Raw genomic sequence first — 16,987 nt, forward strand, 5'->3', positions numbered from 1 at the left:
AAAAAAACAAAATGTAGATATTTATTTCAAGATAACATACAAATCAGGTACAAAGAATTTGAAAATGAAAATAATTAAATAGTACAATGAAAGAAATCAATACAAAACTGATGCCAAAGATCTATGCACAAATTCAAGGCTTCAGAGTCAGTGAGAGAATTATTTTTAGCTATAACTTTATTAGGTTTTCTTGTGATCTTTAATCTGAACATCTTGATTGATTTTTCAGTTTGTTTGTTTTTCCACATGAATAATGTAACGTGCCATTAGCCTTAAATTCAAATCCTGGCTGTAGATCTTTTTTTTTTCTTCAAATGTGATATAAATTAATAAAGTGAAAAAAAAAAAGGTATCATTATTGCTATCAAAAATTAGAAATAAAGAAAATTAACTTTCAAAAGCCAAAGTACAGTTCTGACTAATTACTGTATAAATATGCTAACATTGTATGTACATTACACATGGCAGTTGGTGAGTTGGACTTTGTCCATTAGTTTGAACATTGAGCTTATTGTCAGAAGTGTCATTGGGATTGAAAAGGAAATGTACTACCTCAAAGCAAAATAAAAATATCACAAAAACATTGATTGAAAGCATTACTTTTTACTTTTAGTGTTTCATTGAAAATTTGTTTGTTCTAGTTAAGTAATTTCTTATATAATGTAATGTAATACAGAGATATATCTCTATTATGTATAACATCAGGATACTACTATTCAACCAGAGACATTGCTATTTAAAAGCAATATAACGGGTATTAAAAAGAGCCATTAAAAATATAGGTAAGGTTCAACAAAAAAGGAAGAGGTGGGGTTTGACTATAGTTCACTTGTAAGAGTTTATTATCATAAATAAAACTGAATTTAAAAAAAATTCATATTTTAAGTTTAAACTATTATCTAAGCCTACCCAGTAATGTGAAATTTATAACTGTCAACAGCCTACACTTGTACAGATGAACCTTCAAGATGCTCTTTACTTGTCCTTGCATCTTTGTTATGCATTGACATTTAATTTCAAATAAGATGTACTTAAGATTTAATCAAGAGATGCTAGAGATCGTCTTAGATAATGACCCCGTGGAATTTACAATGAAACATCGTTTTAAGCTAGAAAAAGATGCGAGGAAGTACAACTTCTAAGTAAATTTAGTGGCTCTCAGAGAGTTCAGACGCTTTTCTATGTGAACCAAATAAAAACAACTACATACACATATACACATGGATTCAACCTTTGCATCTATTACAGTATAGTTTCTTTGCTTAATTGTATTTATGTGTTTCATTTAATAGTACATAGTTTTCAATATTTTATTTAGATACCGGTATTTGTATACTTTTAAAATTAAAATTGAAAACAAAAAAATAAATTAAAAAATAACTTTTTGTTGCTAGTCAGTTTTTACTTCAATTTAAAAAATTTTGGTAGTTCAGTAATGGCCTGTCAAATAATCTCATACAACAGTGGTAAACTGAAATCATTGAGGGTTTATTATTTCTGCTTGAACTATAACATTTTTGGGGAACAAAACCTTTAACAAAGAAAAATGTGTCATTAAGAGCTAAGTTTTTTCTAATTTATTACAATTAATACTGTATATACCATACCCATAATAAACAAAATACTATCACAAAATATTTATGCTCAGAAGTTTTCTGGTTTACAAACATGAATTAATAAATGCAGACATAACAAATATATACAAGCATTTGCCTTAACTATATTGCACTATCAATTAAATATAACTAATAGAAAACACATATGAGAATGTCCCAATATTTTGTTTAGACACCAATGCACCAGCTACTATTCACTACTCTGACTCAGCATCAGGATAGTTCTTCCAAGAGGATAATAAGAATTATTCTGAATTAGAACAACATAAATTTTGATAGAAATAATCTTGAAAGAAGATACGATTTTTGTTTAGTGTGGTAAATTAAAAGACTATGTCAGCTGATCTTCTTCCGCCAATTCTTCATCATCATAGTCAACATCAAATGTGTCCACTTCTGTTGTGTCACTGGAAGAACTAGAACAATCCGAAGTGTCTTGTTTGTTGTCATTGTCTTGTACATCTTCAGGGCGCACATTCAAATTGTTTGCATCATCCATTTCAGCTGAAACTGGATTCTGGGGCTGGCTTGGTTGCCCAGGATTTTTAGCCAGGTCACGATGACACATGGGGCAGGTTTCCTTTACATACAACCACTTTCTGAGACAGACACCATGAAATAGGTGGTCACATGGTGTGACACAAGCTGTCTTCATGTCACTGTAGCAAATGGCACAGACATCATCATGTTGTGCCAACTGAGACTCTGTGGCCGACGGGAGAGACTCAACCTTTTTAGCGGCCTCCCATCTTAAAAGGAAGCTTTTCCATCCACTTTGAAGACGTTGCCAAACATTAAAGTAGCAATGAACAACCAGTATAATAGCATTGATAAAGTTCCACTCTCCGATGAGAGACTCTTTTATGCCGAAGCATACAACAAAAACAGCCACAATGAACTCTAGAACTCTTGTTATGGCTTTTGCACAGTAGACAACGTCATCAAGTTTTTCCCATGGCTCAGGCCTGATAAAGTCATACATGAATAATGAGTAGACTACCAGAGAGCCTATGATCTGCACTGAAGTTAACAAGCAGCTGGAAACTATGACCATCAGCCAAAAGTCCATATCGAAGTATTGGCAGATAAAGTAAGTCATGTAGAGTGGCAGCATCCAAAGAACCATGCACAGGGCAACAGCTTTGACATGCTTGAAAATACTTGGGTTGTGGGAGGCACTCAGTGCAAGCAATATTGGGTCAGCTATCTCATACATTGACTGAATAAGAGATGATGCCACAATGAAAAGAAGAATGCTCATTAAAAATGCTCGCTGCAGAGGGCGCAGTTCAAGAAGATCTGTCTGCAGAGCAATTAGTAACATTGTGAATCCCTCCGTCCATCCCCTCATGGTATCATGCTCAAAGGCATCCAACCCTTGCAGATAAAGCTTTGTCAGACAAAGCACAGCACATGAAACATAAGTAATTGATACACAAAGTGCCAACAGGCTGACAGGCGTAGCACAACACTCTCCCATACTTGCCAACAAGATGACCAGCCATCCCTCTTGCCAAATGCCCAGGTTTTCAGAATTGACATAGACGTAGATCTGTGAGAGGAACATAAGCCCCCAAAATAAAGCCAGCTGTACAGGAACAGCCATAGTCCTCCAGAAAGTCAGCACGACTGGAATGATGCCAAAAGTACGAAAAGATGCTATGGCAACATTGATACCTTCTTTACAGATATCAATGATATTGCCTAGGTTGTTAAATATGCAAAAAAGGATTAGGAGAATTGTGTAAACGGTAGCAAAATCATGAACTAAATGCAGTTCTGTAACCGGAAACCCAGCTAATCTTGCAACCACAGGCAGAGCAAATGCTAACAGTGTGAACTTGACCCAATTTTTTATCTCCATCAGGTAGGCCACCACAGCAGCAATGAAAACTTGAGCAAATATGTGCAGAATCAATCGCTCAATATGCTTTCGGTCTTCAAGCAGGGCAGACAATCCATGGTTCAAAGTGATGTTCTCTTTTTCTGCAGCTTCCATTTCTTCTTCATGCTCTAGTTTCTCTACAGAAACGTAAACTTTAGAGACCATCTTGGCACATGCCATTAGACCAGCACAAACAAGATAGATGTAGAAGGTGACAAGATGTCTCAGAGGAAGAGTTGCTATGGCCACTGCAATTATAAGTGCTGGAAAAAAAAAGTTGTATTAACAAAATTGTTAATGAAAAACTTTAATTAGAAATGAAATAAAAATGTAAAAATTTATTTATAAAAAACAAACAATATAGTGAATTAAATACATTAATTCTACATTTTAATATATTTTGTTGACAAACAAACTTTGACTAAATTTTAACATCTTATGGCTTTCTTTCTTTTTAACTTCTATCTTCTTTAATGTTAGAAATATTGTATGGTTAAGGATGTCTATATAAACAAAATTGTGTAGGTGGCTCAAAAACAAAACAAGTTATTTACAAAAACAATAAGATCTAGATTTGAATAGCTTGAAAACAAAAGCCCAAGACCTACCCATGTAATAAGCTATTGTAAGGATTATCTCAACATCATCTGAATGGAGCTTGATGGTCTTATGTGGGTTAGTACGGAACCACACTTCTATAAGAAACAGTGCAGGCACTCTCAGAATGACACTCACTGTTTTCTCAACTGATTCCTGTGATAGCTTCATTTTTGGTTGAATAATCTGTAGTCTGGTTTTGATAAAAGGTATTCAGTGTAAACAATTTTTATGATTGAAACTTTGGCTAACATTAACAAACTAACAGCTGATGTTTTTATTTTAATAGTGCAGAGCACCAAGAGTTAGGATGCCAGGGTATTAAGCAAATAAAGGTTACTACATTAAATACCATAATTCTAAATTTAACTTTCATCTAAAAGAAAAAAAAAATTAAAACTACACACAACATGTATTCAATTTTAACAAAAAATCTTTATAGTATAGAGTGGTCCATGTAAGAGCTTGAAAAATTGTATACATTTATAATAACCTAACAAAATTTAGAAAATACTCTTTAAAAATGTGATACCTTTAGTGTATAATGTATAGAAATAATCAGAGAATTAGAGTTTAGTCAAGATGGCCAGAAAAGTGAGGTGGTGGGGCTTAGATGGCCAGAAAAGTGAGGTGGTGGGGCTTAAGATTAACACAATGTAAGAAAGCTACTCTGGTTGTAAAGTTTTAATATATGCAACTTCGACCAGAATTAAAATAAACAAGACATAATTAAAGCTTTACAAAGAAAACATTAGAAACAATTTCTGTTGAAAAATAAAAGGATAATCTTGATGAATGATTGCTCAAATATTTCGGAAGGGAGCAGAATATTTACCCTAATCCTCCTTTTTTTCCCTTTCAACATACAGTACTTCACCCTTCAACTGTAAAAGACAGAGTGAAAGGCACAGACTCTCATTGTAATACGTTTTTCTGTTTTATTTGTTAAATATTTTGTGGTACCATTTTTCAACACAGCAGTGAGGAAGTCATTTGAATGTTCTAATTAATTACCTATTCTATATAAGATGGTGACATCACTCCTAATTTAAATTCTTATGCAACTGAAATTTAAGAACATCAGGATTGTCACATCTTCTTCATTTCTGTCTGTGAATGAAAATGTGATTTAATAAAATAATACAATGAAAAATAGTGTTTTAAACTAAGCATAGATTTGTGGGCAACTATTTGTTATGTGAAGTTTTACTATATGTAAATAGTACAAGCAAAAAAGGAAAACAAGTTTACAAGAGTCAATATATATTCAGGGCTCTTTTTGTGACAGTACACACCGGTACGGCATACAGGCACTTTTTTTTAAAAATTGTTACTTTCCTTGTATTTTAAAATATATTATTCATTAGAAGAAAAGTTTGGCAATCAACTACTGAGAACCAGCACCTATTTTTAACAAAAAAAATGCACTGTATATAGGCCTTTATATATATCTATATGTATTTATATTCTCTTCTCCCATAAACAGGTCAAACAAGAAGTAAAGGAAAGATCACTCTCTTGTTTCTGCGGATAGTCACCCCACGAAACAAGGGGGTGGGGGTGGGAGAGAACATGTTTTCACAGCTCGCTACGGATGGTTGTGCGCTGGACTGTCAAACCCTGCCCGCTCCCATCCCATGCGGGAGGTTTGGACTAGGAAATAAACTATCGTCAACTCTGAAGGAACATCCGAAACATCTAAAACATTTTACTAAATAGCAGGGCCGGACTTTAGCATTGTGGGGCCCTATTCAAAACGGATTTCGCGGGGCCAAGTTTGGGTAGGGAAGCAGACAATAAGTCAAATTTAAGAGTTTGTATTAGAAAATAAATTCGTCTATGCATTTTATTCATTCTTTACTACGTACAGAATTACTTTACGAGCCTTGTGTGTAGCAAAGTCATACAGTGGGAAGCGTGGTCGAGAGGCCAAGTGCACTTGAACTTGGCTTGGCTACCTAGAAGGGGGCTCGAGGTTTGACACCCGACTCGGGAAGAGTTGTGTTTACTGAGCGCCTAAAGGCAGCACGGAAAACCAACTCCTAGATACCCCCTCCCCCCACTGGTCCACAAATGAGATTGGACCAAAAGCGCTCTGAGCATGCTAAAAGCATGAAAGTAGCGCTATATAAAAACTAATAATAATAACAGTATATCATAATAATTCTGTTTCCCACATAGATCCCGCTCAATAGCAAGAATTACCAAATGTTTCAATCTATCTTTGAGAATTGTTGACATCAAGTAATTCTTCATTAGTTTGAGGCGCCAGAAGCTTCTTTCACCTGATTACACAATTACGGCTAATGCATAATGCCGTTTTTATTAATAGCGCGTAGGATTGACGTTTTCCATATTGAATGACACCCCAAAATGACAATTTTTTTCTATGTATTTCCGTATATTTTCAGGACTTTTTCCTATATTTTGCAATTTCTGGAGATTTCCAGGAGCTCCTGGTAAATCGACAGGAGTGCGCGGGAAATCTGTTTTAAGTTATAAAATGGTTTAATTTAATAATTTATACACCTTGAATTAGCGCGGGTTCCATGAAAGTGCGGATCCTTCGGTCACATAGGTTGCAGTGGCCTAAGACGGCCCTGCAAAATAGCGGCGTATGCTATGCCGCTGGTCGACTAGTATATAATATTTATGTCAATTTCGGGCTAGGATCTATAATCTAGATATAATATAGACATAGACTCTAGATTTGTCTCGATATCTAGAATAGAATAGATCTCAATCTCAGATCATTTGGATTAGAAGATTATCAGACATTACTAGATCTACATTAGGTTTGATTAGATGAATAGATCTAAACTCTAGTTCTAGTCAATTCTTATTTCTAGTCCTAGACTGGGCTAGACTAGTTTAGATCTGGCAACTAGATCTCTAGATGATTATTTTATAGATGATAGATAAGATAGATCTAAATCTAGCAATCTAGCTAGATTTTATTCTAGATAGACTATGCTGCCTGGGCCTGAGTATGCATATTTAATATTAATAATATTATAGTGATGATGGCATAGTCAGTTGATAGATTAAGATTAGGGTATGACCCTAGATTCTAAGATAGACACATGTGACATAGAATAGATAGATTTACTTTAGAAATTAGACTCTGCTCACTCCATACTGTCCATAGTCTATCTATTATTCTATACTCAGTCACACTCAGTGTATTATAAATTTAGACTTTGTCTTTACTAGTCTTTTTAACTCTGTAGTCTAGACCTAGAATGCCACTACCAGTAGTAAACTAGTATAGTACTACCTACTAGTAACTAGAGTCTAGATCTACCTAGCAGGCTTACTGAGGCTAGTATTAGTAAGTATTACTATACTATAGTAACACTATATAAACTATATTTTTGGATACTGGATAGTTATAGTTACATATATATAAGTATACAGTATAATTGAATATAGATGTAGTCACCGGATGTAAACAACACTGATTTCGCTGACTTCAGTACACATGAGATACTTTTTTTCTATGACTGGGGCTAGATCTAGGTTAGGGATTGTCTACTTGTGACTGAGACAGGATATTGTTAGGAAAAATAGGCCTATACTATAGGTTAAGACTAAGTGGACATAAAAGATTAGAAAATATAAATAAAATTGGTAGTTATCTATTAAGATTCTTTCCGTTCGCATGCTGTTGTAAGTTGTAGTAGGGAAGAGTCAAAGATACAAGCAAAGATTAATATTTTAGGCCTATAATCATGAGCATCCGCATGATTTTTTTTTGGGGTGGGGGTGTTACAAGCTGCACCCTATCTTATGGCTAAAATAGCTAATTGGGTGCCAAAGTACCAGCGAACACTACTATTAGACACATACAATAAAAATAGGACCTTATTTCCTCTGGGTGCTAAATCTGGTGTTGATACTGCATGGGTGGAGTGTCAAGCCGGAGGTTCCATAATTCATGCTCTTGTAAGAACTGTCTATTATCGCTTATATATATATATATATAAATATATATATATATATATATATATATATATATATATATATATATATATATATATATATTGTTGTAACTCTCTAAGGCAGGCACTCAACGAAAGACAGGTCGGCAACAGTAAACGATGTATTTATTTATTATAACTAGTATAAGCATCAACAATGGTAATAGTTACTAGTTAGACTTGGACGTCTGCTATAAAGTCACATGGAGTAATATGTCTTAAGTTCTAAGGGTCCTACTTCATACCAGAACACAGAACAGACCACCGACACACTTCCCAGTGTCGTTACAGGTCTCACACACAGTTTCCTAGTATCACACAGGACAGCACTCAGCACCAGACTGTTTAGACTCCCATGACTTTTAGCCGGCTCACAACAGTCCTTCTTCCTGTCTCAATATGTCTTTCACTAGTCGTGTTTGTAACATAATAGTATTATGGGCCATATCTTGTCAGAGAAAGGTTTAGAACCAGATCCAGCAAAGATAAAGGCAATTATTGACATGCCAGCTCCTCAAGACAAAGATGGAATCAGAAGATTTCTAGGTTTAATTCAGTACCTAGCAAAATTTATTCCTTATCTAAGTCAAGCAGATGCTCCAATACGAAAGCTTCTAAAAGATGATATAGAATTTCAATGGAATCATGAACAAAACAAGAGTTTCAAAGAATTGAAACATCTTTGTACAAACCCTCCAGTTTTAGCATATTATGATGTCAACAAGAACGTAGAGATAGAATGTGATGCAAGTAAAGATGGACTGGGAGCAGTATTACTCCAGGAAGGTCGTATAATTGCATACGCATCAAGAGCTCTCACAGATACAGAAACAAGATATGCTCAAATTGAGAAGGAAATGCTCTCAATTGTGTATAGTACAAGCAAATTTCACTGCTACATATTTGGTAAAGAAGTAACAGTTTATAATGATCACAAACCTCTGGAGCAAATCTTCAAGAAACCTCTATTGTCAGCACCAATGAGAATACAGAAGATGCTAATAAGACTGCAGTGGTATGATCTGAAAGTCTGTTACAGAAAAGGCAAGGAAATGTTTATCTCCGATACACTTTCTCGTGCACATCTACCAAATACTGATACACAGACATGTGAATTTACAGATGATTCAGTGCATATGATCTCTGTAAGTGATTCAAAATACAGTGAAATTAAAGACTGTACAAGCAAGGAACTTTCAATGCTTCTGGAAGTAATTATGACTGGTTGGCCAGACACAAGAAGCGAGACTCCAATTGAAGTCAGGCCGTATTGGGATTCAAGAGACCAGTTATCAACTTCGGATGGTATTATATACAAAGGTCTGAGAATAGTCATGCCACCAAGCTTACGTAAATACATGCTAAATCTGATTCACAAGTCTCACTTAGGAATAGTCAAGTGTAAGCAGAGAGCCAGAGAAGTCATGTATTGGCCAGGCATGAATGCAGACATTGAAGTGACAGTTAGGGATTGTAGCAGGTGTGCTGAACATCAGAATCAAAATGTGTCAGAACCGCTGATGCCTACCAAGACACCAGACCTTCCATACAGCATGGTTGGGTGTGATCTGTTTAACTTTGAGGGTAAAAAGTATGTGCTTCTAGTTGACTACTTCTCAAAGTTTATTGATGTCAAAGAACTGTCACAGGAAACTACATCAGATATCATCGAAGCAATGAAGAGTATATTCGCATGCCATGGAATACCTAGAAAGTTAAGGTCAGATAGCGGGCCACAGTTCTCTTCAAGGGAATTCCTGAATTTCTGTAAATCATACGGAATAGAGCATGAAATGTCGAGTCCTCATTTTCAGAGTTCTAATGGTGAGGCTGAAAGAGCTATTCAAACAGTGAAGAAACTTTGGAAGAAAAGCGAAGACAAATTTCTGTCGCTATTAGACTACAGAACTACTCCACTGAGTAATATTAATTTGTCGCCAGCACAATTACTCATGGGACGCCGACCCAGAAATTTGTTACCTTCTAGCGAGGAAATACTCACACCTAAGACACCAGATCTCAAGGTGGTGAAGAAACACTTTGACTCCGAGAAACAGTCTCAGAAACATTATTATGATAAGAGGAATGGAGTTAAGAGTCATAATCCACTACAAGACGGAACAGCAGTCAGAATGCAACTTAATTCTAAGTGGAAACCAGGAACAGTAGTTTCGAAGCATTCTAAGCCTAGATCATATAATCTCAAAAGTGGAAATAAGGTCTACAGAAGAAACAGAAAACACATCAGAAAGTCTTCTGAGAAAGCAAACAGATTTGACAATAATTATGACTTTCCAGATGACATCTCAGAACAACCAGAACCACTAGATCTAGAGAGTCCAAGATTACAAACTACACTAGATTGTGAGCCGCCACTACACACTGCTTCTTCTAACACCTCTAGACCACATGAACCTTATGTAACACGCTCAGGCAGAATAGTTAACAAACCCAAGAGACTTGATTTGTGATGAACTGATTAGACTTTTTAGTTGACTAGTTTGTTAGTTATTCTGATAAATAGATTTTCTAAATTAAAGAAGAGAGATGTAACATAATAGTATTATATGTACATTTGCACACTAGCGCGTCAGTGCAACACCGCTTGTGTTTACGTAATAAATGGAGTTCCTAAAATGTCTTCCCTCTTAAACACTAGTTTGTTATTTGTGTAATACAAATATTCTACAGTGTTCAGTAGTGCTCAGATGCGCACCATTAGTGTAGCGCGGGAGCGGGGTTACAACATTGCCCCCTTCTCAGATCTGTTCGTCCCGAACAGATTCAGGTGCCCTACAGGGTGGTGGACGTTGGTCAGTGCAGGTGGAGGTCGGTCTGTGGGAGCTACAGACGGCAGGGTGCGTGTTCCCCACAAAGTCATCCACACTGCTCTCTGCAGATGCCGCTTTCTCCTTTTCCAGTTGATCTGCCTTTGGTTAAGGGGGCGTCGTTTTCGTTGTCTGGCCTTTCTCTCAATCAGCACCGACGGCAGCTTCATGTCAGGAAGAGAGGCAGTGGATGTCATGGCGGTGGTCATCAAGACCATTGGTCTTACACATTGCTCCAGCACGCTTTCTTGATGCACCGTAGGCCCCCAGGAGGCCAGGTTGTCAAACACGGCATAATCTTCAAGCGTGTCCGAAAGACATGTCTGTGGGGCACGTGGGCAACGTCCTATGTGCACAAGTTCATCAGCTGCAGGGTTCTTCTGACCACCTTCAAGGCCTCTCTCGCTGGTGAAAACAGAAGTATCGAAGTCCACTGGTTTCAGACCCTGTTGATGGGTTTCTTGACATTTGCACTCCCTTCGTGAAGCACCGCATGTACAGTTGTTGCATACCGCCTGAATGCAACAATCAAAATTCAAGTTCCCCTCGTAGGTAGATCGACAGGGGTCCTTAAGGTTTAAAGTGACAGGCTCTAACGCAGGCTCAAAGTTGTCCTGCTCTGTCCGGGTCGTTGTGGCACTCAAAGCTGGTACAGCAAAAGTTTCAGTCGCGTAGCAGACTTCTTCTATTGCTTCAACTGTCTCTTTCTGTTCATCTGCGTTTTTCTTGTTAGCATTGACGCATTCTTTGTAACTATCAGTACAGCCACAGTCTTGAATGAGTAACGGTTCATTGTTGTTGAATGATGGACTCCTCTCTCTCACTGGATTGATCTGGCCTTGCACGTTACGTATCAGTTTGTCCATAGAATGATTCATCGAATCCTGGAAAGTACAAAGTTCACATAACCAGTTTTGTATGGTGTTCAGCACCTCACCAATATCTGGTTCTATCTCAAACAGGTATGTTTCCGGATCCTCCCCTTCATCAACAAGGGCCTGCCAAAGACTGGCTCTCATTTTTTCTTTGTCACAGAAGATCCTCAGCTCCCTGTCTCGGAGCTCCTCTTTTAACTGTTTACAGCTAAGTTCATCTAGCTTCCTAAGCGTTGTCATTCTTATCCTTTCGTTGAGCTGCCTAAATCCCACTTCTGACACCAGTTGTTGTAACTCTCTAAGGCAGGCACTCAACGAAAGACAGGTCGGCAACAGTAAACGATGTATTTATTTATTATAACTAGTATAAGCATCAACAATGGTAATAGTTACTAGTTAGACTTGGACGTCTGCTATAAAGTCACATGGAGTAATATGTCTTAAGTTCTAAGGGTCCTACTTCATACCAGAACACAGAACAGACCACCGACACACTTCCCAGTGTCGTTACAGGTCTCACACACAGTTTCCTAGTATCACACAGGACAGCACTCAGCACCAGACTGTTCAGACTCCCATGACTTCTAGCCGGCTCACAACAGTCCTTCTTCCTGTCTCAATATGTCTTTCACTAGTCGTGTTCAGTAGTGCTCAGATGCGCACCATTAGAGTAGCGCGGGAGCGGGGTTACAACAGTATATATATAATATCAGGTGACCGAGCCTCGCTCGGATGAATAATTTGTTAAGGAAGGATATATACCCGAAGTCATTTTGAGAATATTTTTGTACCAGGTGGCCGAACCTCGCTCTGTTAAATAATTTCGGAAGGTTATATACCCGAAGTCATTTTGGGAATATTCTTGTAATTACGAAAATGAACGATCGGATAAAGACTACTAATCTGAAGAGTTGTTTTAGTGTTCTGTTAGTTCTAATTGTAGGCCTAATTGTACATGTCGATTTAATTTAAAGTCTTAAGTCCTCCTACAGTCTAGACAAACTACAGCTCACGTCCGTCTTATAGTTTTACAATCCATCTTTTGCGTTAAACTATTGTAGGCCTAGTATTATTGGCTTGGAAGAAAGTCTTTGCAATGTAACTTCTCTACGTTATAGGGTAAAACATGCACTTAGTGACAAAGTAAAATGGCGCATTTTTTCTTATTAGACTTAAATCATTGCATTAGTTTTCTAAAGAAACGTTTCCGTGGGGCACCTCTGTTACGCCGAATAATATGCTCGTTACCCATACGGGATACGTGCCCTGCCCAGCCTGACTGTCGGACTATAAGAAGTTCATACCGGCTTTTGCCATCCATCCATCCCAGTGGTGCTATGACCTGCTTTTACACATCCATCCATTCAGATCTCTCCTGGCCCTAACTCCAAGCTTTTTACCGAAGTTTATAGTTAAATCAAAAGAGGCTGCAGTGTACGCAAACTCGTTGACCGCTAGATGGATATCATGTTTAGTGTGAGCAAGTAAGGCGTAAAGAAGCTGTGTTATGACCATTTCCTTTGTTTTGGTACAGGAGAGGTAGACACTGAAGCATGAACACATGGTAATAATTCACCAGCAAAATAATAATAATAATAAGGCTTGTCTTAGAGTCCGAAAATTAATGAGGATTGCAGCTGTGACCTACATATCTTGCCACATCCAGGGCAAGCATAACCATTGTCCGCGGTGCTCGATTAAGATTTTCTTTTAGCGTCTGCGTCTGTCCTCGGCAGCAAATTTTCTTTTGGTCTCAAATGTGTATCCGCGGCCTTTGTATAGAGGGAATTCTTTAAGTCCGACAGTTACGCTGGACAGAGCAGTATCCTGTATGGGAGACGAATCTCAGACGAACGCATGCCAAAGGCAGTCTTTTTTGGTGAGCTAAAAGGTGGTCGACGTAGCACCGAAACCCTTAAAAGACCAGCTTATGGCGCAAACTTGACTTAGCTGACATAGAAGAGAGCACATGGTTGCATGCAACCTCAACGAGACAGCTGGAGGTCACCAGCAAAATAAACAAAGTAAAAGGTATCTACACCGCTCTACACAATTAAAGAGTAAACAATTTATTAAGCACTTAAAACACAATAACTAATCATACATCGGCACATTTAATTTCAGTACTTTTCTTTCATAGTTCTATAATAAATCAATCTACAGTAAGATGGTGCGCAAATGTTTAATTAGGTCTATTGATCCTTTAAAACTCGTTCTTGTTTGCAAAGAAATATTTTAGTATACTGCGGTAAGCCTAGTGACATAAGCAGTGTTTTTCCCGTTTACGTCATGGAAAATTTTCATTCATAAAACATTCTAGCCAAAATTAATTTTTCGATAATGAGGGCATTTTCAAACCGATATAACGGTCGACCTCGAGTTTTCCCGATGTGGCCAATGAGTTGAGAATTTTTTTCTCACTAATATGCACATACCTTGAAATTTTAAAGAAAATCGTTAGAGCCGTTTTTGAAATAAAATTTATATATATATATATATATAAATATATATATACATACATACAAGAATTGCTCGCTTAAGAGTATAGGAATATCAGGTGACCGAGCCTCGCTCGGATGAATAATTTGTTAAGGAAGGATATATACCCGAAGTCATTTTGGGAATATTGTTCTAATTACGAAAATGAACTATCGGGTAAAGACTATCAATCCGAAGAGTTGCTTTTTAGTTCTTTCAGTTCTCAATGTAATTGTACATGGCGATTAGAATAGAAAGTCCCCCCAATAGTAGGCCTATAGAAAACCACAGCTCACGTCTTAACGTTTTACATTGCTTCTTTCATGTAGAACTATTGGGCTATTATAGGCTTGTAAGAAAGTCTTTGCAGTATAACTTCTAAAATGGTTACCTCATGACATTTAATACTGCAATTAGTATATTCATTATGGCTCTGAGACATGGACACTTTACAGAAAAAACTAAGACTTCTTGAATGCTTTCACCAAAGATGCTTGCGCTCCATCATGGACATACGGTGGCAGGACCGCACTACAAACAGCGATGTCCTTGCCAACGCCGGTATGGACAGTATAGAGGGACTTCTTATGGTCCGACAGTTGCACTGGGTAGGGCACGTATCCCGTATGGGAGACGAACGAATGCCAAAGGCAGTCTTTTTTTGTGAGCTAAAAGGTGGTCGACGTGACAGAAGCGCTCCACGGAAATTCTTCAAAGACCAGCTTAGTCGTCAACTTTTCTTGGCTGACATAGAAGAGAGCACCTGGTTGTATGCGGCCTCCGAACGAGACAGCTGGAGGTCTCTCACTAAGGCCGCGGGATACACATTTGAGACAAAAAGAAAATCTGCTGCCGAGAACAAACGCAGAAAATCTAAATCGGCCACCTGCGGACAATAGTTATGCTTGCCCTGGATGTGGCAAAATATGTAGGTCACAGTTGGGGCTGCACAGCAAAGGGAAATACTGCATTCCTCACTTATCTTCGGACTCGAATTTCATACCATTTTGCAAGAATATCGCTGTTTGTATTGTGGTCTTTGGTGAAGTCGTTCAAGAAGTCTTAGTTGCTTTCTATAAAGTACTCATGTCTCAGATCCACATAGATGGGTTGAGAGAATACTGGTTGACACTGATTTTCGTAGACAGGCGAGCGATTTATTTCGCCACACTGAGGCCACACTCTCGCTTGGAGGCGTCCAAAAGCACGACTATACATGATCACATATCAAACTCTCTTTAAAGCAATGCGTCAATTGATACAATGCTTCCCAGATAATGTGAAGTTATCTACCACTTTAAGGGATGTCTATGGCAGTGATCTTTGGGCTGAGTAGGTTTTATTGGGTGACTTTTGGAACATGACTTCTGTTTTACCGAGGTTTATAGGTTAACATAAAAAAAAGGCAGCAGCGTGATGAAAATTTGTTGACCGCGAGCTGGATATCATCAGGGCCAGCCCTAGGCCTATGCTGTCACAGTGGTGTACCCCGAAGGTTCAAAAGCCCCGCGCTAATTCTAGGTGTAAATTATTAAATTAAACCATTATAATTTATAATAGGGTTCCCGTGGTCTCCTTGTTTTCAAGGAGCTCCTGGAAATCTCCTGAAACTCATAAAAATGTCCTTAAAAAGACAAAATTGTCACTTTGGGGTGTCAATCAATATGGTAAACGCCAGTCCTACGCGTGATATAAAAAAACGGCATCGTCAGCTTTCATTTAATAAAAATGTAATGCAAATACGAATTTATTTTCTAATACAAAATCTTTATTTTCACTTATTATCCTTATCAATACCCTTACTGGTCCACGCGCAATCCTCATTTTTTTCACATAGGGCCCCGCAAATGTTAGGGCAGGCCCTGATTGTGCAAGTAAGGCATAGATAAGCTGTGTTATGACCATTTCCTACGTTTTGGTATTGGACAGCAGACTTCGAAGCTTAAACACATTGCAATAATTCACCAGCAAAATAATAACAAAGTAAAAGCTACCTACGGGTGTACGCAATCCAAGTGTAAACAATGTATAAAGCCTTTAAAACACAATAACTAATCTTACATTAAGATATTTCATTATTTTTCTTCCATAGTTTCATAATGGATCAATGTACAATAAGATGGTGCGCAAATGTTTAATTACGCCAATTGATTCATTAAAACTTTTTCTTGTTTGCGAAGAAATGTCTTAGTGTACTGCTGTGAGCCTAGTGACGTAAGCGGTGTCAATTTTTTTTCCCATTGACGTCATATAGAAAATTTCATTCATAAAACATTCTAGCCAAAATAAATTTTTCGATAATGAGCCATTTTCAAACCGATATAACGGTCGACCTTGAGTTTTCCCGATGTGACCAATGAGTTGAGAATTTTTTTCTCACTATTATGCACATACCGTGAACTTTTAAAGAAAATCGTTAGAGCCGTTTTCGAAATAAAATTTATATATATATATATATAAATATAAATATATATACATACATACATACATACATACAAGAATTGCTCGCTTAAGAGTATAGGATATATATAATTATGTATCATTTTCTCTCCTTAAAAATATTGTAGGCCTATAATTTCTTTCCCTTGTTCGATGCCAAGTAACATAATTAATTAACTAATTTGTAATTTGTTAAATTGATTTTTGTTTTGTCAGGTACAAGAAATAATTGTGCAAAATTTCACCTTGATCCGAGGTTGGGTGTGGGAGAAATAACGTTGCTTGCATA

General features: G+C 37.3%; 1 protein-coding gene across 12 annotated transcripts in view; it reads right to left on the reverse strand.

The window, feature by feature from the left end:
* Positions 1-16,987, reverse strand: part of LOC106079122 (RING finger protein 145-like) — a 26,843-nt gene continuing 9,856 nt past the window's right edge. For 2 of the 12 annotated variants that reach the window (XM_056033222.1, XM_056033206.1), the window contains exons 2-4: positions 5,113-5,208; positions 4,110-4,291; positions 1-3,764 (exon numbers count right to left, since the gene is read on the reverse strand). In XM_056033222.1, coding sequence (XP_055889197.1) covers positions 1,948-3,764; positions 4,110-4,269 — 1,977 coding nt within the window. In that variant the 5' untranslated portion in view covers positions 4,270-4,291; positions 5,113-5,208 and the 3' untranslated portion in view covers positions 1-1,947. Of the gene's footprint in view, positions 3,765-4,109; positions 4,292-4,933; positions 4,983-5,112; positions 5,209-6,303; positions 6,605-6,627; positions 7,137-7,207; positions 7,389-7,415; positions 7,667-16,987 lie in introns of those variants that run through there. The other 10 variants (XM_056033235.1, XM_056033241.1, XM_056033249.1 and 7 more) reach the window with 10 other exon arrangements.

This window comes from Biomphalaria glabrata, chromosome 1 (genome assembly GCF_947242115.1).
Source record: "Biomphalaria glabrata chromosome 1, xgBioGlab47.1, whole genome shotgun sequence".
Classification (NCBI taxonomy): Eukaryota; Metazoa; Mollusca; class Gastropoda; family Planorbidae; genus Biomphalaria; species Biomphalaria glabrata.